We start from the raw sequence: 26,836 nt of genomic DNA, 5'->3' as shown, positions 1-26,836 counted from the left end.
CAGCTTTCCTTCACAATCCTAAAGTATTCTCATGAAGGGAGCCAGTGGTATTCACACAGGCACTGCCTCTTGCTGTGCCTAAGTCCACAGCACATCTGCAAGGGGATGCGGGAAAGCCAGGAACACAGCGACGGCTGCACAGCCCCTTGCTACAACTCTGGCCAAACATGAACAGTGATGGGGGTCAAGAAAGGAGGTTATAAAAAAGATAACCAGCAAGAAACATCAGGACCTGCACCCTGGGGGCACAGTGGAGAAGGAAACCACACAACCAAGGGGAAAGGGGAAAGATCTCCTCTCCAAATGCTTCCCAGAGGAAAACCAGAATGGAGGGGAACCGTGAGCTTCCCCTTTCATATTCACCCTGAAGCAGCTGTTTCAATTTCCCTATCTGGAGGTACAATAAGCCAAGTCATCCTTCAGCAGGTACCTCCATCAGGTGTGGTTAAAAAACAGGTAATGTAGTAATTAAGACATTTTAATAGAATTCTCACAGTACAATAAGCCTGTTCCCTTCAGCATCTGAGGAGCACACAGCTGAGTCAGGAAGACAGAAGAGTACCTGAAACACAGCAGGTGGAATTTCCCCTCTTACACAGTGATCTGCACACTCCCCATGAAGTAATATGAGGCTGCATATGGTTTTTTTGTTGCTTTTGTTTTGGTTTGGGGTTTTTTTGGTTTTTTTTGTTTTTTTTTTTGTTTTTTTTTTACAATGAAGTAATACAAGACATCTTGTTCATGCTGCAAACCCAGGGAGTCTGCCCCACTAAGACAGTGAATTGGTATACGTATTCGGGAGCTGCTGTCCCACCTCAAGCTGCCTGCTGGAATGGCTAAATCCTTAGCTGTACTGACAGGCACAGAGGTTGCCTCCTGTCATAGGTCCAACAACTAGAACATCTGATCACAACTACTACAAGACAGGTGAGTCAAGGACTGACTAGGAAAATTACTCACAGTCCTGGTTTTATTGCATATTTTGGTAACTGGCAAGAAATTCCTATGACAGTGTGCACCTTTGTTTTGTGATGCAAACCAGTTCAAAAGGCAGAGTAGAAAGGACCTTCCCCTTTTTGCCTTGTTTTCTGAGTTTCTAATCAGAAGTTCCTCTGGTGGAAGAACAACAATGTCAGCTTACAGAATTGCTCATCTTCACTTCACAAGAGGTCACCTCTTTTCTAGTTAAATGAATGGAAAAGGATCCCACCAACTGCAACAGAAGTTGGACGAGGCCCCTAGAGACTGAGCTCAGAAGGGAAACTACCTGGGAAGGGAGGGCAAGCAGGCAGATTCCCTATGCTCACAAAAGAAAACACAAACACACCTTATTTAAAACCAACTCTTTCCACTCGCACATTTATTTAAAAAAAGCAAAACCAAAAACCCCTAAGTCTTTGCAAACAAATCCCCTGTTTCTCCTTTCCAATTCAGTGGGATTGCTGCATGCACTCCATAGCACATGACTCCAGGGAAGCAGAGAAAGTGTACTGCAACTCAGTCATATTTCCATAGGAAAAGTTTACTCATAACTTACATCATCCTTGAAATGCTGACGCAGGTTTGTAAGAAGCATCCGAACATCAAGTCCAAGGAACAGCACCGCAGCCCTCCAAGGCCTGCAATGGCTGCCTAGCTCTAGCAGAGCAGGAGGCCTTCCTTTGCCGCCAGGCGCTGGCGATGGATTTTATCCTGCTGTAGCTCCTCATGGTTTGGATGCCAGAGTTTCATGACAATTCTCTCAATGTTTAGAGCGTAGACAGTGTGTGCAGGAATAACTTCTTTGTGCACCTGGAGATACGTTAGAAAACACGTTTCATGCTTTCATACACATTTCCCCATATTGCCCACGCAAGAACCTCTCTTTACTACCAGCCGATCGGCCAGCCCTGCAGAGCAGGAACACAGGCTGTCACACATGAGGAGAGCTGCAGCTTGCCAGCACTGCCACGTTGCCAGCACAGAACAACCACCTGTTACACCATTTCGTAAGGGAGTAACAAGGTAAGGAAACGGTCATTTTGCTCTTGCAATGACAAACAACAATTTGTCATCAAAGTCTTACAAACAACATTTCTATCTGACTAAACATGCAAGACAAATGCTTAGTTACAGCTCTTACAAAAAATAGTCTGCCTCCATAGCCTTGAGACAAAATCCCAAGGTCTGTTCACAATAGCAGAGATCAAGGGGGACTTCCTCAGAGCTAATTTTAGACATTTTAAGTAGCCTGAATGTCCCCAGAGCTGCTGGAGAGGGAAGGAACCAGAGGCATGCATCTCCGCAGGAAGATTCATGCGGCCTACCTTAGACACCTCCCCAGGGTTGGGGTGAGCATAGCTAGCCCACTGCAGCAGCCCACATGCCAGGACCAAGTATTCATCTAAGTACCCAGGGTGGAACACGAGGAGTAAGAACAGACATGCCAGGCAAGTCATCTTGCTGCATCGCTGTCAAAATCTCAGTCTAGCTCAGTTCTGATCTAATCACTGCAGCCTTGCTACGGAGGAAGAGTTTACCCTTCTTACGTAGCTGTAAGAAGAGACAGGGATTTCCTCATCAACTCTGACCAAGGGGAGCAGAACAGGCATTAAACCATGAGCTATGTTAAACATTATCGAGTAGTGGGAACTAGTCAAAGCTAAAAAATTTAAGTTTGAGAGGGAAAGAAGGAAACAGACTGTAAGAGGAGAAATCAAATCCCCCTCCACGCACATAAACTAAATCCGAGACTGGTAGCTGGTACTCAGGACAGCGCTGCGACACAACAGTGTTACGTGAGCAGCTTACCTGTAATGCCTCAAAAAGGTCATACATGTTGACTGGCGGGAGGGATGCTGGTAAGGTGTCTCCAGAGCACGCCAGGAGCAGAGCCGCCTGCTGCTCAGCATCGTCGGGCAGGGGCTGGGGAGCTAAACTCTGACCAGCAGAAGGTGTTGCACACGTTGGAGGGCTGCAGAGAGAGCAGGCAGTAGAACCTTCCAGTCAAGAAAACAGCACCACCTCTGAGAGTCACACAGTAGGGGCTTGGCCCCAGGGTTTGCTTTTCTCTATCAGATGACATAGCCCTTACATACATAAAATTATTTCAGCTGTAATTAAAATATCTTTAAAATTCCAGTTTAATAAAAATAGTGCAAACCAATAATCAGTGTGCTTCAAACCTGCTTTGTAACTCATCTCAATTGGGCAACTTATTTACAGCCAACAGTTTCTACCCTGCTTAAAAATTAAGGCACCCACAATATTAAATTGAAAAGCATTAGCTGTTAGGCAGAGTTGGTTGGAGGGGATTGCATTTGTAGTGCTACAATCAAATCTTAAAAGACCCACGACCTCCTGTCAACTGCTAGAAGCAGTCACAGACAAACAGAACTGTCTTCTCATGCACACGTGCTGCCAGATGCACAGCACAAGCTGTTTGACATCAAGACTCTGGAAAACAAGATGACCTCGAAGCTCTGCTAACTGAAAAGGCCTGCCAAGGAACCATAACTACATTTGGATGCAGGAAGTGACAGGATGGCAGTGTCCCACAGGCCTTCACTGACATTTCATTCCTGTGGCGCAACCGCAGCGCCCCTGCGCAGGGCTCTGCTGCCCAGGGGCAGTTCAGCCAAGAGCAGGAAAGTTCCTGTGTCACTCACTACAGCTTCCAAAAAGCAATAATTACTAAGGACACTGAGGGCCAGGAGTCACCTTCATCAATTGATGGACAAAGGCAAGGGAGAGAGAGAATTAACACTGTCCTACACTCCACTGCTGAGAAATCCCCATATTCTCCCTCCCTGTTTAGCTGTACAGTCCTCCGTACTGATACCTTCTCAGTGAGTGAAAGCTAAACACCACTATTAACAGGTTCAAAAAAAAAAAAAAAGAAACCAAACCACAGAGTAACTGCAGGACTAGCAAACTGCATTTGAAATTAGGAGTGCACTGAGAGCTCCTTACCACTCAATTAAATTGTTATAAGCAACAACACTGTTCTTCAGGTATGGCTGAGGGTTAACGTTGCTTCCAAACGCATACTTGAAATGGCCATCTCTCAGACGATAGGCCTTCCGCCTGGATATCACAGATGTCAGAATATCCTTAAGATGGTTCTGCAGTGAAAAACAATCACATTACACAGGCCGATTTATTCGCCCTACCAAGCCATAGTTATGAGAAGTGCCTCACCAACTGGCAAGACAGAAGTAGTGCTGCTATGACCAGAAGGAACTAAAGGCATAAGGGAACTGAGATCTGGACAAGTTACAGTGCAATTTTGCCATCTGATACAGCTGGCTACAGAGAACATGGCACTGCGTGAGATTACCGTACGCGTTAGCCTGTGAACTGTACTTTAATATGTGATGTGCTGCTTCAAATGTCAAAGAGGTTTCTTAAATGCTAGGAAATTCCCAACCTCTGATCCCTTTGATAAAGTTGAGAGATTTCATAAATGGCAGTAGATGTTACACTTGTACTGAAATACTGCCCGTAAAACTACAGTGAGAAGCCACTCTCTTTCTCAGACTGTTCAGTTGCCTGGAAAGCACTGGAGAAGCAACTGTCTGAAAAAAGACAAGCTGACAACTGCTTCTTAATTTGGCCTCACTCCCAAATGGGGAATTCAGGTTGGCCTCCAGATCCTGACTCCAGAAAGCCATCCAAGCAATGGCCGTATCATCCCTGGGATATATCAGGTAATGCACCAGTGATGGCCAAAACCAACAACAGGCACTTCACCTGCAGGGATTACCCAATTCTGTCACTTTACTTCCATGCCAGATACTTGCACTTGTAATGGATTTATTATTTTTTTTTTAATAGAACTGTTTAAACTAGAGCTCCTGTTCTGTCACTGGTTTTAAGTGACCAGAACAGCATTCTCCAAAACAGCTAAACACACCTGGAGTTCTTTAATTACTTTAATAACAACTTGCATATAAAGTACTTTAGAGTACTTCGATTAACACTTGCAGGCAGAAATCCAAGACCTGACATCTATGATGCCACAAATCTGGAAGCCCTTTGATTCTTGTCTTACTCCTCCTGAGGCAAATGGGCAATTAGAGAAGTGGGTTTCCTCTCCCCACTGCAGGACACTACCCCATAGTGCACACAGAGCCTTTTGTTGCTGGTACAACGAGACCACCACCACTGCTCAGCCCAGTCTCACCTCCACAGCATACACAACGGCGGTGACTGCCTCCTCTGTGACATTGTCTAGCCCATGCTCATACGCTGTTACGATCATCCTTCCTTCTAACTGGCCACGTGTAGGAAGCATCATGGTATGAGAACACAGCTTCAAATCATCATCCTCCTGAGGATCCTTTGCCACAAATTGCTGGGCTCCAGACAGCGGATTCTGAGGCTGGAACCGGTGCTGGTATGAACACAACAGCAGAAGATAAATAACCAGCCCCTTTGGTTCATCTAGCCAAGCATCCCTTCTGCAGTTGGAAAGCAAACACCTATAAGAATATATATCACAGTAGGACAAGCAGAGTGATATTCCTCCCCAGGATACTCTCCCAATCCCCAACGATTTGTGTCTGAAGAAATTTGAGCCAGCGTTGTCAGCCTTTTATTAAACAGCCCATAAACTTGTCCAACAGCACTCTGAACCACCTAAACTTGGGTATCCACAGCTCCTGCAGCAAGAAATTCTACAGTGTAACACCACACCTCCTGTGGTTGGCTCTGTACTTCCCACCTGCTGGACTGATTTGATTCTCCTCTAAGTCTCAAATGTGGTCAGTCATTGTTCTTTTTATCTCTGTTCACACTACCCAGGTCAGTGACGATATTATGGACTTTCACATCTCAGTCATGTCCTTCTGCACTGAAGAGTTCTCATCTATTTAGTCATTCCTTGTACAGAAGGGTGTATTTTTACTAACTGTACAGTTTCCATCAAGATTAAAAACCATGATCCTAAGCTGATGCAATTCCCAAGTGATTTTTATGTTTCTTTAAAGCTTTAAATGCAACAACTTAGCCAAATTCCAGTTCTGAATTTCATACCCTAGCCTCCGCGTGCACTTTCAGTACTCTAAGCAGAGCTGTATTACTGAGCAGCCACTGATTCTGAGATGGATTATGGCTATTTTTCAGAACTGACTCAGTTATTTAGGAAAAAAACATCACAGAACAGGAATTCATACCAGAAAGTAGCAACTCCCATTTCCCAGGCCACATGTTTTCCAGCACAATACCCTTCCCTTGATGTGCTGGTGTCTCAAGCTCCGAGTGCTTGTGGTGGGTCCCTGGAAGTCTCAGTCCCAAGGAAAAGCAGACAGGAATGACTGATCCTTGGGCTCAGACGTGTGCTTGGCCCAGCCCCAACCCACAAGGGAAAAACATGGCCCTGGCTCATCAAGTACTCCCACAACTCCCATCCCTCAGCTCCCCAAGCCACAAATCTGGTGACTCTGGAATGAAGATTGCCACAAGGCTCTTACAGGGCATCAAGACAAACGCATAATTTAAATATAAACAGTGAATATACAGCAGAGTGGATTTCTCACATCTTAGTTTCAGGAGAGGAAGGGGGGCTGCTTTATTCAAAGGACAGTGTGGCATTTAACTCAGAGTGAAAAACCAGCCACCCACTAATGATGTGAAAGCAGGTTTCCCTCCTTGTAATTCTGAAGACTTATGCTTTCATTACAGGAAAGCTACATGCCTGTATGTCTGGAAAAAAAACCTTCAAGATGTAAGCAACTCTTAAGAGGAATGTGGTTTGGAAGAACAGAAGCCAGCTGGAATGAACCCGTGGTCATTCACAGCTGTTATTCCAACTAGTGAGGGAAACATCAGGAAATATCAAGGCACTTCAATTTCACACTACCCAGGAATTCTACAAGTAATAAACAAGCCCATTAATCATAACATAAAATTCATACAGTACTTACTACCAAGCATTCCAGGAACATGTGCACAAACACTCACTAGAAATGTGGTATAATATAGGGGCATCCGAGTAAGCCAAATTCCAAGACTTCTACTACATCGCAATTTGCTTCTCAAGCTCTCCTCTACTTGTTACTGAAAAGTTACAGTGAAGTTTTAAAACAAAAAGCTAACACAGACTGCCATGAGAATTCAGGTCACAGCTGTCAATGCAGCAAAATATTTCGGCAGTTTCTTAATACAATGAGCCTTCAGCCCGACTCCCACCCCTTTGAAGCACACACACAGCATCTAATTACAGTCCCTAGAAGTGCGGTATGCACTTCAGTGAGCCAAGCTAACTTCTCACAGCTTAAGAGCAGGAGGTTTCATAGGCCTGCCTTTCTCCCCTATCCACAGCCTTATCTTTCTTTGTGCTGGCATTGCACTCATCCAACCACAAGGAATGCTGATCCAGCTGAATAAACCAGCAAGAAAAACGTGGGGTTTGGGGTCTTTTTTGTTTGGTTAGTTTTCTGCCTTGCCAGAGAGCTGAACTGGATCACTATGATAAATCTGGCTCAGTAAGAGACAGACACTCTCCCTTTCAACAAACTGTTAATTCAAACTGCCTTATCAAACCTGTCGGTGGAAGACAGTGCCTCATCCCGATCCTCTTTCACCCCGGCCCCCCCCCGCCACTGGTCTGGCAGCACAGAAACAACTGCAGAACAGACGTGTGATGGTACCAGAGGGACGTACAGAGCCTTCGCTGCAAAGCGAACTGGATCTTGCATGTTTTCTCTGCCACCTACCAGAAGAGAGCATCTTTCCAAAGCATTTTCAATTCTGAAATAACTTGACCCTCTAAAAACATTCCACCCAAGGAACACCTAACACCTTGCACTGCAGAGTCCTGTGGAGGGGATCATACAATCATGGAATTCTGCCTGACTGCCTGAATAAAGAGGAAGTCACTTCTGCTTCAAGAATTTGGCAGTTGTGTGAAGTTGGTTCTTGGAATACAAGCTTTTGCAAATTTGACATTTGGGTGTACTTCCATGGATTCTCTGGTGTCTAACAAAGCCAGGTCACACTGCAGCCTTTCTCCCAAGAGGCTTCCACAAGAGAGGCAGCAGCTACTAACCCCCAGCTCCTGCTCCAAACCAGAACTCAAAACAAGTATACATCATTGCATGTGATGGACTTCAACCACGCTTGGTAGTAACACAATCTGCATGCTGCGCAGAGCTCTTCACCCCCAACAGAACATCAGAGAGCCACAACCATTTGACATGGAGACTTACATCAAACTTTTGTCGAACTGAAGAGATCTTTTTCTTTCCTTTAGGTTTTCCAGGTTTAGTTGCAGAGCCACCTGGCCATGGCAGAGATCCAGCACCTTCTACAAATTGAAAAGAAAAAAAGGCACACTTGATAGGTGTTGTGATTTAGGACCAGGATGAAACTGTTCACAAGGAAAACCCTTAATGTTTGGGGCCCAGCTAAGCCTTAAGCCAAAACCAAGAGCCACAGCCCAAAGGGCTTCTCAGGGGAAAATCCTTTTGGCAGCCTTTCCCTTCCCTTGTCAGTCCCCCTGCCAGCTTGACTCACTCGTGACCCTCTGCTTAAGTAGAAATTTCTGTCCGTACATCACAAACTCACAGCGGAAGGTGAGAGCGACGAGCACAACCTCAAAGAAAAGCCACAAGGAAAGAACAAGCCATTTGTTCCATCAGGAAGATGACAGGAGCTTGCCTGGAGGGGGATTCTCCTCCCACCAACTCTTAGATCAGGCCAGATGCTAACCTGACCTCCTACCAGCAGGATGGAGCAGTCTAACTCATTACATCTGCCTTTACAGTTCCCCATCAGCTTTAGCAAACTTTGTCTCAGATCCCTGTTAAACATCACAGCTGATTCTTGTTATACAGAGGGAAAAGAAGAGGGGGAAAGAACTGCAAAGGCTGCTGAGCCCAGGAGCAGGACACCACCAACATGAGCAGTGAGCTTGTGACTGACCAGAACTGGCAAGCAGCTGAAAGAGAGATTACTGTGTAGTACTAATAAATACATATACTCATGTCACCTTGAGCAGACTGCTCAAAAGCTGTTTGACACCTACAGTAGGTCAAATCACATCCTGATAGCCACACAACTCTTGGCAAGGACAGCCTAGTAGATTTCCTGCTGACAGGTTTACAAGATCTACACACAATTCCTTCAGGACTTAAGACAACATTGCATTGGATGCATATGCACTTGCTGACACTGAAGAAGTGCAACCTAAAGACTGGACAGCCCTCTTGTGGCTACAGAGGCAGTCTCTGCTTTGCATCACGGGTATCGTCCCTTGGTTTTGCACAGTGAACGAAAACCTTTTTTCCTCTGGAGCAGAGCATGCCACCCTGTGCTGGAGTCCCTGCCCTCCTCCAGGGAGCTCAGACAACTCTGTTCTGAAGGTACTGCAGTTGCCTCCAAAGTGCAGGCTGGAGCTCTGCTGCCAGGCAGTGCTGACAGCACAGCAACGTCTCGGAGGTTGCCTGGCCATGCCTGAGCCAGCATTTGCCATTTCCCACAGACAAGGAGTGACACCAGCCATCCTACAACTTGGCCAACCTCAGGCACATTCGCAACCTGTTCTGGTTCTCTCCTGTCACCGCAGGCTGCCGTGGCTCAACAGCAGTTTCACATCAACCTGTGTGTTTGCATCCAGCTCTCACAACCATGTTTGATTTGCTGCAATCAGGAATTCATAAATACAGTTACACTACAGCCCTGTTTATAAAAGATGAGGCTGGCTGGAAGTCCTTGGCTATGTGGAGCTTCCCACACTCATGGCTGAAGCACGAGCAGTGTCCTCTGCCATGAAAAATGTTCTAAAACATGACTTTAAGGATCAGGCTAAACCAGAGGATTCAGGTCAAGTTTTTAAACAGCTGCTAAGAAGGTGTTAAAAACAACCTACACACAGAGATCCCTATAAAAAAAGTAACTAAAAAGTTTAGCTACATCCTATTAGTAAGGTGAAAACCAATAGTCTACAACAAACCCTATCATCAAAATCCATTGGTCAATTATAGGAAATTAAAAGATAATAAATAAACCCTTTCCAAAAATCACAAAGCTGTCACTACTCATCACTACAACATTGCAGTAGAGGCCCTAACAAAGGGGTGTGGGAAACCACTGTGGACAATCATCTCAAGGACCACCCTTGCCTTTCATTGAGATGTCAGTACTTACATCTTTGGTTCTATCAAAATAACACTACTCCTCTCAAGATATTTTGCTCTTTACAGACAAGTCCTTTCTTCCTCCTCTCCTCCGTAGCAGGTCAGACCCCTCCTAGGCAGGGGGGATTAGGTGTGTTAAGGACAGACACAGAAGCTACCCGGCCCAATTCAAAGCTTTCAATAAAAGCACATCTCTCTAGCTCACAGCATCACCCCAGACCCTTCCTCCTTGTCAGGAGGAGTCTCATACAGCTCCTTCGCAGCCTCGCTTACAAAAGTATCCTTAGCTAGCTGTGTGAACAGGTGGCAGACACACAAAAAGTGGAACAGATGGAGACAGAAATAGCAAACACCCCCCTTTTATCTGACAATGTATTACAGATGAATAGGTTAGAGCAGAGTGTAAATTTTTAAAATGCCTTGTTTTAAAAAAGTGATATAGTAACTTTCAAACTAAATGGCAATTAAATTTTTAGGCTTTGTCAGTAGATCCGAAAGATGCAACTTAACTGAATCTCAGCATGCACATTTAACAAAAACTTAGCCAGATTTAGCTTAGAACAAGGGAAAGGCAAGATACCATCTCCTGTTCCCTATTATAATGAGCCCAAAGCCAATTTTTTGGGAGCTCTTTTTCCAGGTTTTCATATTACCAAGCCTGACTTGTACTAGATGAAGAAAGCAATATTTCCCTCTAGTATTCTAAGAAAATCAGTACTTGTCTTCCTGGCCACAAATGACAAGGCTGGGTTGGCTCAGGTGTGAAACTTCAGAGATATTAGCAGCTTTTATTTAATCTTGCTAGCAAGAGAGTTAGACATTAACAAGCCACAGCAGTGTCTGCTGATATGCCTTCAAAGATGAGCAACAAGTAGGAATGTTTTCTTAAGAGCTGCCACATCTCTGCAGTGATGGCTCCAGCCATGCCAGACAGAGCATGTCAGGTTTTCTTGACATGCTGCACCAATACCACACAGGAGGAAAGGACAAAGATACAGAGAAAGTCAGGACAGAAAAGCAGCCAGGCACAGGAAACATACATTTTCCCGCCCTCACTTATTTGATCTTCAGTTGGGTGGGTTTTTATTTTCTTGCAGGAACAAGGGTTTAGTCAAATATATCCTGATGACTGTCCTCTGTCAACAACTCACACTCATTTTCTTCCTTCTCCTCCCTTCCCAGCTCTCTGGGGAGAAGTGAAACACAAACAACCTGAGCCCATCTCACAGTTGGCAGCCCTTCAAGCAAAGCCTGTGGGAAACCCTGATATAATAAAATGCTCCCACTGTCCCAGCAAGTGCTCTAATTCACTGAACCATCTCTTAGTTGGCTCTAGATTATGTGTAACTAAATTAAATCCTAACATCACAAACTCAAGTGCTTGCAATTGTCTCAGTTTTTTTGTTAATATTTAGCTAAGGAGGGAGGTAACAGTTCAAGTGGGATGTGTTAACTCAAGAAACATTGCTAACTTGATGGCTTGCAATCATCCAATAAACAAGACAAGCTTAGCAAGCAAGTCCATGCACAGTTAAGAAAGGCTTTAAACTGGAGTTCCTCTTGATGGAATTTTTTTGGGAAGAAAATCCCCAGACAAAAAAAAAATCAGAAAAGCACTTCTGAAAATATTAGTAAAAAGAGAACGCCAAAGAAAAACTATTTCCTTGTAATGGGAAGTATACCACACTGCTCAGGCTGGTATAGCAAACCTAAAATCACTGCTAAGGCGCTCTCTAGTATTTTACACAGCACATTTCTGGGATATTCCTCTCTTCAGACACTTTCACAGCTTCCCAGCTTTGTTACAGCTGAGTGCCACTTGAGTATTTATGGGTGTCTTTTTACAAACATGGCTACCAGAGGGAACATCACCCATTTTTAAAAAGGGCAGAGAAGTCAGATTTAGGATTCTCAGGATCCTGCTGTGCTCTAAGTGGGAACTCAGCAGGAATTAAAGCAACCAGTCATTCTTCACATCAGAATAGGTATGAACTTCCCTCCCTCTCCACCACCAAGTCCTAAACACCAAAAGCCAAGTCCACACAGGCTGTTGAACTGGGATTTGAAGTTTGCCTGACTAACAGCCTAGGCAGATGAGGGAGAAATGGAAAGCATTCTCCCAAAGGGTCACATTCACCCAGCACTCCCCTATAAGCCCAGGTGAAACCAGTGCTACCAGAGCAGCAAAATCTGGATCAGGTGGGTTTGTTTGCATGGGTCAACATGTGTTATAATCACTCCTGAAAAATACCTTCCCTGAGGTTTCCTATTCCAAATGCCACAATATCAAGTACACTTTTAACACTAACCACACAATTTTTTTAATACAAAATAGCATTTTAAGATGGTTCTTTCCCCCTTGTCTCTCTCACACAAAGGTGGAAAGTCAGTAACACTCGCGATGGCATGCCAAGTGCATCAAGCACACTTCTTTAAAGTTACTTGTTTCCATGAATCATGAAGTAAACGCCTTCTACCCAAAAGACAGTGGCAGAGAGAAAAGTCTGTTAGCTTTCCATTCTTATACAGAGGTAAAAAAACCAAACAACAGAAAACTAGCAGGTGTGAAACTGGCATCTAGGGGGAGAAAAAGAAATCTAGACATACTGTCTAGTATTCTACTCATACTGCACTTCCCTGGGCTTGCACGTACAATTCACTATGCCGCACACAGCAGACTGGCAAGTAAAACATGCGATAGGTCTATCAGTCCAGAAGGAGGTATCTCAGTACAGGCTAGCTCCCAAATCCTCGGGAGACTCTGCACTGAGCTGAGCAGAGCAAAACAGAGACCCTAGAAGGGACCAGCAGAGCACTAAACCATGTCTGTAAGAGCAAGTACATCAATAAACTGATTTTTTCCAAGCTGGCTTACGCAGATCTGTGGACAAAGAGCCAACAAAAGCCTGCCTGAAAGCACTGGAGGTGACCAGCTGGTCAGCGCTTGGCAAGGTATCTGGTCAGCTAGCACTCCATTACACACTGTCACCAATCTGCTGAAGCACTACAAAGAAGGGTGCTTCAAGGGCTCTTAAAGAGAGTAAGCTTCAGTGAGACAAGAGGAAAAGTCCTTGCAAGGACTTGAAATTAAAAAGGTCAGTGAGGAAGTAATGAGCATACAGAAGGCACCTGTGGAGCACCACACTACTTTGTGCTGAGGCTCATACTTTGAGCACATTCCTAGACAGCCTTGAAAAGGGGTTCTGGGGAGCTGGTAGAATTTGCTGACAAATCTGAGCTATTCAAGCCAGGAAAGATGAAGCCTGACCAGAGGCTGCAGAAAAGCTGCACAAGACTAAGCGACTGGACAAAGAAACAAATGAAATTCAATACAGTTAAGCACAGAGCAGCACACACAGGAATAAACAACCCCAGCTTCAGTCAAACAGCAACAGGCTCTAACCTGCCTACTGCCACTCAGAAACAAGGTATTTGGGCTACAGCCTACTTCAATGCTCACATCAGCCCAGTGCTGAGCTCAGAGAATGCACACTCTCTCCTTCCTCCCTTCCTAATTTAGACTCAGCTACTTCAGGTAATACTCACAGGGGAACCACTGTTCTTGTACTTTCCTTTTATAGTCCAGCTGTAAGTACTCTAAGTCAAAAGCAAGGAGCAGCAAGATTTAGACATAAATCTTCTGAATTACGTGAGTGCAAACCACTAAGGAGGACCAGCCTGGGACTCGAAAGGTGCTTGTAAAGTTCAAGAGCAAACACAGCAAGTTTGGAGGTGGGGGAGGTTAGTATTTAATTAGCACAGCTGGTATAGTTAAGGACCAGCTACAACAAAAAAGCTGTGGGTATCCATAAAATTTGCATTTTTTCCTTCCTCCAGTTACATCAGGTACTCTAAAAACACAGGTATTCTCCCCTCTCAAAAAAAAAAAACTTGTCTCAGGGCTCAGCCCATCAGAGCTACAATAATTTTCTCTCCCTTACTACACAGCAGTTTCCTATCTTGAATTGCAGCTCAGTTGTCCTTCCTATCAGATCCCTGGATTGAGAATTCTTTTGAAGACCAAACAAAACCTATCTTGCAACCCTGACAACAGCCATTCTAACTGCTTACAAAGTTAAAAAGTTAGCTATCTGCAGGAGGTTGGATTAATTAGCCATAGCTCAATCAAGACTCACCGTAAGCATTCACAGTAAGCATTTTTCTATCAGATACCCACTTGATTTCAAGATCAGTCAGGAAAATCCAGCTCCCCAAAATGATATGCCCAGCAGAGAGAAGAACAAGGAGCATCATCAAGTTCAGAAGAGAGAGGCAGCAATAAGCAAAGCAGAACAAGACAAAGCAGCATCTCCCTTTATGCTTCAGCTCACAGCACAGACCCAATCCAGAAGTCAAACCAGCTTATCACACACAGCATTCCAGCATCAGCCTCTAATCAAGCACACACAGCTAATTTATAAAAGCATCTCTGCTGAATTCAGCTGGATCACTACTTTGCTATCCTTTGGCCTGTGTGGCAAAAAGAACGTGAATATTAAGGCTCAGAAAAATCAAGAGTGCCTTGTACAAAACCCAAACACACATGTGGCAAAGCATTACTACGTGATTGTTTTAAATGAGGCTTCTTAGGACTCACCTGGTGCAGAAACCAAGATCTGGCATCGGGTAAGAATAGCCAGGAGGAAATCGTTGTGAGAGTGAACTGTGTAAAGACAGACAGTTCATTAGCAACACAGCAGTGCACAGAGGCACCCCCTCAAAGCAATCCTGAAGTAGCTCACTATGCCTTTTCACAGCCATGTTTCCCCCACATGCTCAGCTACATAGGCACAGCTTTCAATTTAGGGTTTTTTGAGTTTTCTTCTGACTGAACCATGAATCTGCTACTACCACACTAACAAGAAGGATATTAACACATGGCATGGAAACAAGTTAACTCTCAGCATGCCACACACACGCAAATCTAGTCCTACAGCACACAACATGAAACATCTGGTGCAGCTAGCCAGTCAGAGGAGGATCAGCTATCCCTCCTGCCACGCAGACTTCTGGTAGCAGGGCTTTTGGCTTTGCTAGAGAAGGACAAAGTAAGAGCCAGCCCCAGGAAGATGACGTTAAATAAAACAGGTTCTAGACAAAAAGCAGCTTTCTTGCAGAAGGGTTACTGGAACACAGAGTGAGCAGTTACACATTAGAAAGAGCAAAGACAAACTTCATAAGCAGAGTCAGAAGGTTACAAGATCCTCTTTGGCCTTTGAGCCCAAGCACCCACAAACTCCCTGCCCTTCCCCACAGGGATCATGAATGTGGAAGTCAGGAGCCCCCACAGTGCTCTCAGCAACACCCACCAACATTTGTGGACCCACGCAGAGGTGAGGACAAAGGCACTCCTTCAGTGCTCCAACCTGCCACCCCTAAAGGCCAGGAAGGGGATCTGCCTGCTACAGAATCAGCTGGGTGAATTTAGGGGTTCCCTCCCCCCCTTCAGCCACACCATCAGTTCAGTCCCAACCAAAGGGAGAGTGCAGCATGGAAAGGACTGGGCCTCTACCGTGACATAAGAAAACATCTCCCTGGTTGCTGAGACAGCATATTGTACTGTTTTACCATATTTACACCAGACCAAATTGCCTGTCAGTGCTACGGCCACAAAGAGATTTCCCCTGCAGGCCAGGGCAGCTCCCACCTTTTTAATTCTGTTACCATCAGAGCTCTGGCCAGTCCCGTTTCCATCACAACAATTTCCCTGTTTGGGAAGCAACATGCAGCAGGGAGGAGCTCCCCCCAGACCTGGCAGGGGCAAGGCAGCATCAGAGACAGCAGGGAAGCAAACACAAGATGTCCATTTACCATTGTCTTGCGTGAGAAGCCTGCGTGCTTCCAAGTCAAACTCCTCCTTACTGATCTTTTGCTTGAACCAGAGCTTCAAGTTGGCCCAGTACCTAGAGAAGAGCAGGGAAGGCGTAGACACCAAACAAAACCCCCTGTTTTCCGCCAGCCGCGCGAAGGGGCCCGAGGCGGCGCTGAGGCCTCCGCACAGCCGCGCTACAAACGCGCAGCGCCCTGAAGGCCGAGAGAAGACGAACGGCCCGCGCCACCCTCACAGGCCAGGCCCGGCGGGACGCCCCCACCGCAGCTGGGGCTCGGCCCACCGCCCCAGACACCCCCGCCGTACTCACTGCTTCACGTTCTCGCCCAGCGCCTCGCTCAGGCTCTTCTTGGCCGCCTCCAGCTCGCTCACGTACGTCGCCATCACCGGCGAGAGCGGCAGCGGAACCCCTCGTCTCTCTCCCCCGCGCCGCAAAGTACCGCAAAGCGCGGCGGCAGCCGTAAAGCGTGACGGCCGCGCGTCACGTGACAGCCCACCAGTCCCCGCCGCCCGGTCGGGGGGGGTGGGGGGGGGGGGCGGTGTCCCCGCGCACGCGCAGAGGCGGCGGCAGCGCCGGTAGCGAGCGGGGCCGCAGCAGCAGCCGGAGCCGCAGCCATGCCGGGCCTGCTGCTGGGGGACGAGGCGCCCAACTTCGAGGCGGAGACCACGCAGGGCCGCATCCGCTTCCACGACTTCCTCGGAGACTCGTGAGCACCGGGGCGGGGGGGGGGGGCAGCGGGACCGGGGTGGGGGGGAAAGGGGGTGCAGCGGCAGCGCTCCCGGGTGCGCTCTGGGGGCGGGGAGGCCGCCGGGCCCGGGCAGCCGGACACGGCCGTTTCCCGGCGGAACGCGGCGGCGGGCGCGTAGAGGCTCCTTCGAGCGGGTGGGGCCGCCGCTCCCCGTCCTCCCTCATCCCCTCCCGCGGCCCGCACGGCAAGGGGACCGGGGAGAGGCGCTCTGAAAAGCGGCACAGCCCCGGGAAGGGCAACGCCAGGCTTGCCGGAGCCGCGCTTAGTCCAGGCCAGTAGCTCGTGTGTCACGTACGTCCCTTGTGAGTGAGCCCGGGCGTGCGGAGGTGTCAGCCAGCCGTGGCTAAGGGCTCCGGTCCCGTCTGAGCCCGACATGGAAAACCGCACGCCATCAGGCACCGCTTCCCGTAAAGCCTCTTGCTCCGGTGCTGGCACCGGGCGGGATGGTGCTGGCACCGGGCAGGATGGTGCTGGCACCGGGCGGGATGGTGCTGGCACCGGGCGGGAAGGTGCTGGCACCGGGCGGGAAGGTGCTGGCACGGGGCAGGATGGTGCTGGCACCGGGCGGGAAGGTGCTGGCACCGGGCGGGAAGGTGCTGGCACGGGGCGGGAAGGTGCTGGCACGGGGCGGGAAGGTGCTGGCACGGGGCGGGAAGGTGCTGGCACGGGGCGGGAAGGTGCTGGCACCGGGCGGGAAGGTGCTGGCACCGGGCGGGATGGTGCTGGCACCGGGCGGGATGGTGCTGGCACCGGGCGGGAAGGTGCTGGCACGGGGCGGGATGGTGCTGGCACTGGGCGGGAAGGTGCTGGCACTGGGCGGGAAGGTGCTGGCACGGGGCGGGAAGGTGCTGGCACGGGGCGGGATGGTGCTGGCACCGGGCGGGATGGTGCTGGCACCGGGCGGGATGGTGCTGGCACTGGGCGGGAAGGTGCTGGCACAGAGTGTCCGGGCCTCGCTCCCGGCAGCGCCTGGCAGGCTTGAATCAGCATTTGCATCCGCTTCTGTCAGCATTGTGACCTTCGGCAGACTGGGAAAAAGAAACCCTCTTAGCAAAAAAGAAGCTGCAGGGTTTCTTAAAACTGGCTGTTCCAGCCTCATCACCCGCATGGCAGCTTTCTTAGGCACCTTCTACTTGGCCTTTTTATTCAAGTAGTGTACTTACGGTATAAAGAGACGTGCAGCACCAGTGGCCAGGTAGCTGCCCCATAATTTCATGGCGACCCGTGGCAATCGCACAGCTGTGGCACAGCTGCGGGGTGCTCTCTTCATCCCTCCAGCTCCGTTCCCAAATCTCTAAGGCAGGACTTTCCCCAGATGCTGTGGCATGCAGCTGGATTATGCCGAGCGCTGGGGGCCAGGCAAAGAGTGGTGCCGTAAGCTCTGTGAACGTTGAGCTGAGAAATGGTGCGACAAGTCTGTGGCAGGGAATTTTAAATGCTGGGGGTGGCTTTGCATTAGTTTCTGGAAACTCCTGAGAGCTGGGAGCTGGTTTGCCATAAGCCCCTGTCTTGCTGCCGGGCTGCATTGCTGCCTTTCTCTGTGTGCCGGTCACCTTACCTGTAGAGTGGGGTGACTTGTATTTGCCTGCTCTAAAGACGTGTAAAATCCACTGATGGGAAGCGGTGGGCAAAAGTAAGGTGGTAGTATTGCTGTAACTGGAGTCATAATGTGCTGTTAACTTCTGGCTGCCCCCATTAGTTGATTAATTCTTATTTTTTCATTAAGTACACTTGGCAGCTCACAGCAGCGGTTAGGTTAAGGTTTGGTCCTATCACCTTCTTTTAAGTTGCATGATATACAATGGGTGTTTCTCCTCACGGTGGTTGTTGAGGAACACAGGATAGTGAATAGCCTTGTAAATCAGTAATGATGTCTGCAATAACATGGCTGGCAGGTTGGTATCTACATCCCCTTGTGCATGTGGTCTCTGGGGAACAGAGCATACACATGGCTCCCCCAAACTTCGTCGCGTGGCACGGTGTCCACCTCCGCGTCAAAAACCATAGGCTATTCCAGCATCCCCTGTGGGATCCTGGAGGGAGAGGGGGAGCAAGGCACAGGGAAATTCTCAGAGCATGATGAATGCTGCTTGTCTGCTGAAGGCTTCTAACGTTAGGGAAGCGTTCCCAGGACAGGATTTCCACTTAGCGGATAGATGAGCCATTACCATGCAAGTCTGTGTGCGGTGGAATCTGAACAGCTTGTTGTCTGCAGTACAAACCCTAACGCCATCTCCTACTCTCTTTTTTCAGATGGGGCATCCTGTTCTCCCACCCACGGGACTTCACACCCGTCTGCACCACAGAGCTTGGCCGGGCGGCGAAGCTGGCACCCGAGTTCAGCAAGCGCAACGTGAAGATGATCGCCCTCTCTATTGACAGCGTCCAAGACCACCTCTCCTGGAGCAAGGTACGGGGCGTGGGAGACGCAAGGGGAACTTGCACTGCTGCCTTGCTCTGCAGGCCAGAGGAGAAGCCCACACAGAACAGAGCACAGGCTTGGAACTATGTATCTCGAATCCCAAAGCATGTAGGATAGGAGGTGCTAAAATTCAGAGCAGGAACAGGAAGGTCTGCTCCATCCACAAAGTCCAGGGCACTCTATGCACTGACACTTTGAAACAAGAGGGAAGCAGTGTTACTGCTCTCCTACTGATACCTGAAAGGGTAGAATGTATGTGAAGGTGGTGCCAAAAGCTCAGAGGAAGGCAATCTATCCACAGACCGTCAAAAAGTTCTGTAATAAAACAGGAAAGGAAAGGAGGCATCAGAAGTGAACAGGCAATCTTCAAAGGGTGCAATTCGTGCCCAAGCAGGGAAAAGAAAACAGAGAACAAACAAGGGCATGTTAAACATAAAACCACAAATAGGAGAATGTTAAATATAAAAGCATCATGAGGGAGTATAAAAACAGATGGGAGTGAAATAGCTTGTTGAAGGAACATAAAGGGAACTAATGAAAAACCTTAAAACGCAGCCTCAGCAATGGTGTGCTGCCAGGGAGTATGACTCCAGGGCTCATAGGTGGTAGGGGTGTGAAATGAGCATTTCAGACAGACATGGCCAGAGTGTGAATTACCTGCCTCTTTCTTTGCTTTTAAAATTGGGAATGTTCTCACACATTTTCCAGGGGTGAGACATACATGCAATAAGAGGTAGTAAAGGTGAGAAATTTCCACACTCAAATATTATTTCAAGACTGACTGGCTTTAGAAATTACCTAATTGCCTTATTGCTTAAATTGGCCTTTGTACCTGAGTGGTGCATGACCGATGTCCTGCCAAGCCTCAGAAGGGCCTGGGAAAACCAACGTACAAATCCCGCACCAGTAAATGAGATTTCTGTGCTGGTCAAACTGACTGAAACCACCAGTCAAATTAGCAGATAACATCCTATTAAATACAACAGAAAGTTTGGGTTGTGCTTCCGTAAGGGATTCTCTTCTCCTGGGTGGCTAAAGCCGGTTGAATAACTATAGGGTGTTGCTGACTTTTACAAAGTCCTCACATTTCCAAGAAGCTTTTCAATGAAATCATTTTTGGGAAGGGCAGGCTCTGTTCTGCAGGGAGACAGGAGGAAGTGATAAGTTGTGTGAAGGGAGGGAAGCGGTTAGCTCCCTCGAGGGTCTGCAGGGACGTGTGAGATTCAGCACACTCAAGTGATCTGGAAAAGAGATGAACAACGAGCTGACTTTGCTGATGCTATGGAATTATTCACTGCAACCTCAGGTAAAACCAGCAGAAGCTGCAGAGCAGCCTCTTGACACTGACTGATGGGAGGCAGAGTAGCACGTTTGGAAAACCTTCCAGAACAAGCACGGAGAAAGGCAGAGGGCAGCGGCCCAAGCTGCGGTGAGCTTTCTGTCAGGCTGGGAGAGGCCTCAGAGACAGTGGTTTGGAAATGTCAGCTCAGCACCTGTCAAAAAGAAAACCGTGAAAGTCCTCCAGAGCAAAAGATCCAATTGGTGAGGACAAATCCGTAGCAGACTGGACTTCATGCAGCCTGTGTTTGAAATCGCCCATCTTAGAGACTACAGGGAAACAAGAAAAGGTGCAGAGGGTGAACAAAGCTGCCTGCAGATTTGGGCAGGTTTGCTTCAATACAGAACAACTGGGGCTCTTTAGCCTGGGAATGGGAGGACGTGTCGGGCTGCGACACCGTGAGTGGTGCGGGGAGCATGGAGAAGCAATGAACACGATGCATGCATGCATCGTGGAGAACATAGGAGAGGACAGGGATGTGATTGCTATGCTCTTAGACCTTGCCCATACATGTGATCCTTTTCCTTTGTCCTTGACAAAGCAGAGAACGTTAGATAACACAGAAAGGTCAAGAGCTGAACTAGGAAGGCAAGCGTTAGGGCCTGCCGCAAGTCTGAGACCAGGGGCAGTGCCCAAAGGTTCTCCTGCCCCGCCATGGGGGAAAAAAAAGAGCTTGACAGAGATACCAAGCCTTGGCAGAAACTGCTTGTCTGGACAAAAGCAGTCTTTATTAAATGCTAGATTGAGATCTAGAAACTGCAATTTCCTTTACTAGATCTTAACTTAGAGAGAAGTCCTAGAAGCGAGCAAAACTTTGGTCAGACCTCTCTGCACAACATTCCTCTACATACCAATGCCTTGGTCAAGAGTCAGGGGTGCATAATCACTCCAGTGATGTCTGGTTTCAGCTTGGACTCTGGAAATAAAAACAGTTCATAGGGAAGTGAGTGAGTTTTGGGTGTCATTGCAAAATAGGGTGGGGTTCATGAGGCTGTTTTGTACAGAGATTCCCAGGTCATGAAATTACGTGCATTTTGGAGCGAGTTACAGTCCACAGGATTCAGATATTGCGTTTCAGAAACTCTCTTCATCCTCCAGCCCCCGCTCTGAAGAGGGGGTGGTGTATGTGTCACTGTCTGACCTTCATCTACAGCCTCCTGCAACTCTGTGGGGCATTCAGAAGCATTTCGCCTGGGCTGGCCTCCCCAGCTCTGCTTTCCTTCCCTGCTCTGCTTTGACAAGGCAGGTTTGCAGGAGAACAGAACCGATTCCTTCCTTCCAAGGCAGGCCTGACCACAACCCAGCCAAGATAAACGGCCCCTTTTTGCAGTGCAGTGCTGACTCAGAAAGCCCTGGGGAGAAAACAAGCGAAGAGAAAAGCTGGAAAGGAAACATCTTGCCACGTGCGCACCACTTGACCTGCTTGCAGCATCCTGAGCAGCCGGGGCAGGGTTTCAGCCCCTTATGTCACCACCGTCAGCCTAGGAGGGCTGAGGAGTGGCGCAGGGCCTGCCTGCTTTTGCTGCCTCTGGCGTGCTCTGAGCAGCAGCAGCAGTGCCAAGGGGCAGCATTTCCAACCCTACCCTCCCCGAGTTCCCTCTGAGCAGGACCCAGCCTGTTCCCCCATGTTCAAAGCCCGGGGAAGGTGAAGAGACTTGTACATTCAGATTATCAGCTCAGCTGATAACGCACCACAGCGGTGCGTGGGAGGCTTGCATCAGCGCTGGGGCCAGTTTTGTCCCTTTGTAGCATAAAGAGGATGGAAGGAACAGGCAGCTCTGTTCTGGGGCAGAAACCTTGGATTAAACTTGCTTTAATGCTGGCAGCTGCTTTGCTTGTGCTGCCTTGAGCAGGCTTCTCCCAGCCCTGCTGTGGCTCAGTGTGACCCGTACGGGTGGTACCACAAACCACAAGGATAACTTGGAATGTTTTGGCCAAGTCCAGACCAGATTTGAAGACGCGCAAAATGCGATTTCCTTGCGAAGCAAGTCAAGTTTGGACTAGCACAGGGAGCAACCTCATAAACTGTGGTCACAAGGAAGAGCCTGCACAGCTGTGGAAGGGGATGGGTTTCTCTTCTGTCCCAGCTGTGGTTCAGAAAGGAGCATGCAGTATCCCGGTACCTGCGCTCAGACTTTCACTCTGTTTTCAAGAGCCTTTATTTAAGTAAGCTAGGAGTGACTTGCTGAACGGAGCTGGTCTCTCACACAAGACCTGTGAAGTCTTCAACACTTGACCTTTGTTAGCTGTAGAGTTGCTGGTTTGCTCTGCCACTAGAGAAACTGTTTCTTAAGAGCACAGACCAGTTCAGGTGTGACACCAACACATCCACGGGCAGTTCCAGAGGTGAGCGACAGGGCGCGAGCATAGGGAGCCTAACAACTAACCTCCAAGAACAAGGCAGAGTCTGGCCTGGCATGCAGGTTTCTGGTTTGTGACCTGGTTTCTGGAAGCAGAGAAACCTCCTGGAAGGCCACGAGCCCCTGGCCGTGCTTGGGGGCCAGGCAAGTCACAGCTCCTGTAGAGCAGCTGCTGAACTTGTTTCTGCATGGCCCCTCCACAGGAGCTTGCCGCACACATGTAAAGCCTGCATGAAGGTGTCCCTGCCTGGCCTCCATCTCCTGTGGTGGTACCCACGACAGGGAGCATGAGCATGCTGATGGTTTTGTCTCTGCAGGACATCAATGCATACAACGGGGAACAACCCGAGGAGAAACTTCCCTTCCCCATCATTGCTGATGCGAACCGGGAGCTCGCTGTCAAGCTGGGCATGCTGGACCCAGATGAGCGGGACAAGGATGGCATGCCCCTGACTGCTCGTGTGGTGAGTACCTGACCCTGGAGCACCGCTGCACAGCAGCCTTCTCAGCAGTAGGCATCGCCTGCCATCCTGCCCTGTGTCTGTGGGGCTGGGCTTTACAATGGAGGCAGCTTACCTGAACGGATGTGACCATTTTCAGGAGCTAGGTTGACTTCCTTGGGCTAGATCCATGGGTTGTGCTGCAGGAAGAGGCTGGTGCAGTTCTGGCCTGCTGGCAACAGCTCCATCTCACTGTTGCCACCAGCCCATCCTGGTTGTGCCTGTCCTAACACAGAGATGACAAAAGTGCTCGATCTGCTGGACTTTCCCTCTCCCCTCCCGTGCTTGCATTAGAATGGTACAGGTCAAGGGAAAGAAACATTTCAAGTAGCAGAACAAGCTGGCATTGGAAACAGGAGCTCTCAGAGCAAACACCGTGTTCCCTGTGCCTGAGCATCACTTGTTCCTCCAAGAGATTCCCACCATGGCATCTCCCCTGTCCCAACACCTTCGATTGAGTTGGTAACCTCCCAGGAAAGGGAGGAGCAGCAGGCCTGAGCAGATCCAGTTAGACAAACATCTTTGACCCAGCCCTGACACTGTCTCCCTGTGCTCAGGTATTCGTTTTTGGCCCAGATAAGAAGCTGAAACTCTCCATCCTGTATCCAGCCACCACTGGGAGAAACTTTGATGAGATCCTGAGAGTTGTGGACTCCCTGCAGCTGACAGCATACAAGAAGGTCGCTACCCCTGTGGACTGGAAGGTGAGGAGGGGGACCCATGGGGTGGGGAGACCTGCCGAGGTCCTGGGGTATGAGTTAGATCCCAGCCCAGGCCCCATGGCCGTTGCAGTCTGGAGTCAGCCACGGGAACCTCCCTTCCCTCCCCTCGGACCCCAGTGCCAGCAGATACCAGGCTTGGCCCTTCTGGCTATCACTACTTGAGCTTTGGGCCAAGGCAGGTCCTGCCCTTGTTGTCTGTGATAAGGAAGGGCATTATCACGTGTCAGCGTGCCAAAGTCCACTCAAAGCCAGCGAAGCGGCAAGCATGGGGCACCCTTCCCTGGGCTGGCTTGCTGTTCTGCTGCCTTTGAGCCAGGAAGGGCTGGTATGGGCATGGCCCCGCTTTGTCCAGCACGTACACAGCTGAGTCCTATCCTTGTGGAAAATTACTAGCTGAAGTTGCTTAGTTGTGGCCATCCCTGTTCAGTAGCATTATTTAAAACTCCCCAAAACAGTTTGGGCAGCCAAGATAAGCCAAGAACAAGCAGCACAGTCTGGCTGCTTTAGCTAGCCAGTGTTTCCTCAGCCCAGCAGAGATGTTCAGCTCCTGGATCTGTCCTGCCACTGGCTTTGATAGCTGTTACTGGGGAAGCCTGCCTGTCTGGAGCCAGAGGACACACTCCTGCTGTTACAGGGTGTCCTGGAGAAGTCCTCCTGTGTCATGAGGCAGGACCAGGCTCCCAGAGCATTGTCCCAAACACCCACTCCATCTGGGCAGGAAGGCCTGTAGGCACGAGCCTCAGAGGTCGAGTAACTCCGGACATCAGTGCGCTTCACTGTGCCTCTCCACTCCCCAACACCAGCATCCATGTGCTGAGCACACAAGAAACTCTGCCTTCACTTCCTGGGGCAAAGCAGAGCCTCTGAAGACCCCTGTCTCCTGCAGCATATGCCCCCAGCTCACCCACCCAGTCCTCCTCCCAGGGAAGTGCACCTTTCCCCGGGGTTTGGCATGCCAAGGGGGTGCCAGCACCACCTGTCCAGGGGTGCCTGAGCAATAGAAATGGATGAGCAGACTCAGGCAGGCTGCGCACCCTCCTGCATCGTAGAGATGCTCCAATTTCCCTCCCATTACTCCCCATTCCCATGGCAGTCCTGAGGGGAAGGGCTGGGCTGTGGGATCCCGTTGGCAGGGCTGGCAGGCAGCACAGCTCTCCCTTTCTACATTGCCCACACCTCCTGTTGCAGCTCCTACTCTGTCCTCGCTGCCGGCTCCAGGCAGAGCTGCAGGGGACGTGCCTGGGGCGCTGGGGCCGAGTGTTCACGGGGAGGCAGTGCCACCTGCCAGCAGGGAAGCGGCACCTGCATCCAAGCCTGCCAGCTCCTCTGCTGCTCTCACGGTTCCCGTTTTCTCCCCAGCCTGGTGACAGCGTCATGGTTGTGCCCACCTTACCTGACGAGGAAGCCAAGAAGCTCTTTCCCAAAGGAGTCTTCACGAAAGATCTCCCATCAGGCAAGAAGTACCTGCGTTACACCCCACAGCCAGAGTGAGTGGGCCTGCCCGTCCGCCCCGCCAGGCTGCAGGTCGTTTGGCGTCAGGAGCCTTCCCCGTGCCCGCTCCTGCCTCCCTGACACTGCACGATCAGCGGTCTCGTACTGTTACACTCACCGATGGTGCATCGCAATACTAAATCAGTCCTCCTCATCCCCCACATCCCCTCAAAACTAAACCCCTGGGTGTTTTCTTGCCTTGAATCAGCCCCGCAAGGAAGAGGTTAGCAGACTAATGGGGGGCTCCAGGGCTCATGCTCTGGAGTCTCTCCTGTTCAGCACCAGCCGAGCTTTTCCTGGAGGCGCAGTGAGAAGTGTGGTGTCAGCAGCCAGGCCCCAGAGGGGTGTCCTGCTGGTCTCACACACCTCCCATCGGGGAGCTTCGGGGGCTCCAAACTGCTGCGTGCCTTTTGGAGCAGCCGTCACTAATGCATTAACACCTTTGTCTGGTCCCGTGCGTTAGGGAGGAGCTGCAGAGCCAAATCTCTCACTTCCTACTGCTTTCTTATCTCTTGCTGGAAGTCAGTTGTTTTCAGGTTTTAGGGAAGATGGAATAGAGCAAATAAACTGATGTTCAGTACTACCTGCAGTATCCCTTGTCTGCCTCTGCCGACATCCCCGGCATCCCACACGATTTACTTTGTCCCCTAGGCCGTGCAGCTGGGATGCGTGCCCATGCGCATGGGTGGGTGGCAGCGGCACAGGTTGCCCTGGGGTTTGCTCTGTAAGGCACTTTGGAAACACGAGTTGTCTAAGGGCAAATCATGTTGGACAAGGCAGCGGGGCCCAAGGCAGCCATATTGCTCCTGCCAACATCTCTGTGCCCGGTGCAATCAGCAACACTCAAAATGAGCAGCTGCTAAAGAAATTTGCTGACTCAGGGCACAAACGTACCCCACAGCAAGTGGGGACTAGACAGGTCGATGCTCATGGCAAGCAACACGCTGGATGCACTGAGATACCCTCCAGCATCCCGTGGACCCTAATCCTGGGGCAGCACCCACACCCACCCGGGATGTGGCCCGTCAGTCCTTGGACAATGCCCAGATCTGCCGGCTCCTGCCACCCATCACTGTCCTCCTTCACCCCGGCGTGCAGGCCAGGCCACCCCGCTGAGGACATCCTTCCCTAAACATGGCTGCATTTCAAAGAACTCCCTCTTTCATTACCAAAAAAAAAGGGTTTATATTAATATATTAATATTACTGCCTGCTCCGCCATGGCCCCACAGATGCAAACCAGCAAGACGGACTCAAGCAAACACAGGGTTTGGTTCCAGTACAGCTCGAGTGGTTTTCTTTTAAT

The 26,836-nt window shown here is 49.4% G+C and overlaps 2 protein-coding genes across 3 annotated transcripts; one reads left to right on the top strand and one right to left on the bottom strand.

The window, feature by feature from the left end:
• Positions 1–1,501: 1,501 nt before the first annotated feature.
• Positions 1,502–16,404, bottom strand: TADA1 (transcriptional adaptor 1). 2 transcript variants are annotated; one of them, XM_075760257.1, is made up of 8 exons: positions 16,259–16,404; positions 15,930–16,021; positions 14,716–14,781; positions 8,190–8,287; positions 5,165–5,374; positions 3,952–4,103; positions 2,791–2,953; positions 1,502–1,791 (listed from the first exon to the last, which is right to left on the bottom strand). In XM_075760257.1, exons 1-8 carry the CDS (start codon positions 16,330–16,332, stop codon positions 1,639–1,641), a joined length of 1,008 nt encoding a protein of 335 aa, XP_075616372.1. In that variant the 5' UTR covers positions 16,333–16,404; the 3' UTR covers positions 1,502–1,638. The 2 variants fall into 2 exon arrangements, with proteins under 2 accessions (XP_075616372.1, XP_075616374.1); XM_075760259.1 differs by lacking the exon at positions 14,716–14,781.
• A 4-nt stretch (positions 16,405–16,408) lies between these two features.
• Positions 16,409–26,114, top strand: PRDX6 (peroxiredoxin 6). Its single transcript, XM_075760260.1, has 5 exons — positions 16,409–16,655; positions 18,951–19,107; positions 23,136–23,282; positions 23,876–24,022; positions 25,400–26,114. The coding sequence occupies exons 1-5, from the start codon at positions 16,564–16,566 to the stop codon at positions 25,529–25,531; spliced, it is 675 nt and encodes a 224-aa protein (XP_075616375.1). The 5' UTR covers positions 16,409–16,563; the 3' UTR covers positions 25,532–26,114.
• Positions 26,115–26,836: the final 722 nt, after the last annotated feature.

The sequence above is a fragment of the Balearica regulorum genome, chromosome 8, assembly GCF_011004875.1.
Source record: "Balearica regulorum gibbericeps isolate bBalReg1 chromosome 8, bBalReg1.pri, whole genome shotgun sequence".
Taxonomy (NCBI): Eukaryota; Metazoa; Chordata; class Aves; order Gruiformes; family Gruidae; genus Balearica; species Balearica regulorum.
This window is presented reverse-complemented; position numbering and strand designations above follow the sequence as displayed.

Coding starts and splice junctions, on each gene's coding strand:
- TADA1 (XM_075760257.1), bottom strand. CDS start 16,332: ATGGCGACGTACGTGAGCGAGCTGGAGGCGGCCAAGAAGAGCCTGAGC. Junction 2,954..3,951: donor TATAACAATTTAATTGAGTG/GTAAGGAGCTCT, acceptor CTCTCTCTGCAG/CCCTCCAACGTGTGCAACAC. Junction 1,792..2,790: donor ACCTTTTTGAGGCATTACAG/GTAAGCTGCTCA, acceptor ACGTATCTCCAG/GTGCACAAAGAAGTTATTCC.
- PRDX6 (XM_075760260.1), top strand. CDS start 16,564: ATGCCGGGCCTGCTGCTGGGGGACGAGGCGCCCAACTTCGAGGCGGAG. Junction 19,108..23,135: donor ACCACCTCTCCTGGAGCAAG/GTACGGGGCGTG, acceptor TTGTCTCTGCAG/GACATCAATGCATACAACGG. Junction 24,023..25,399: donor CTACCCCTGTGGACTGGAAG/GTGAGGAGGGGG, acceptor TTTTCTCCCCAG/CCTGGTGACAGCGTCATGGT.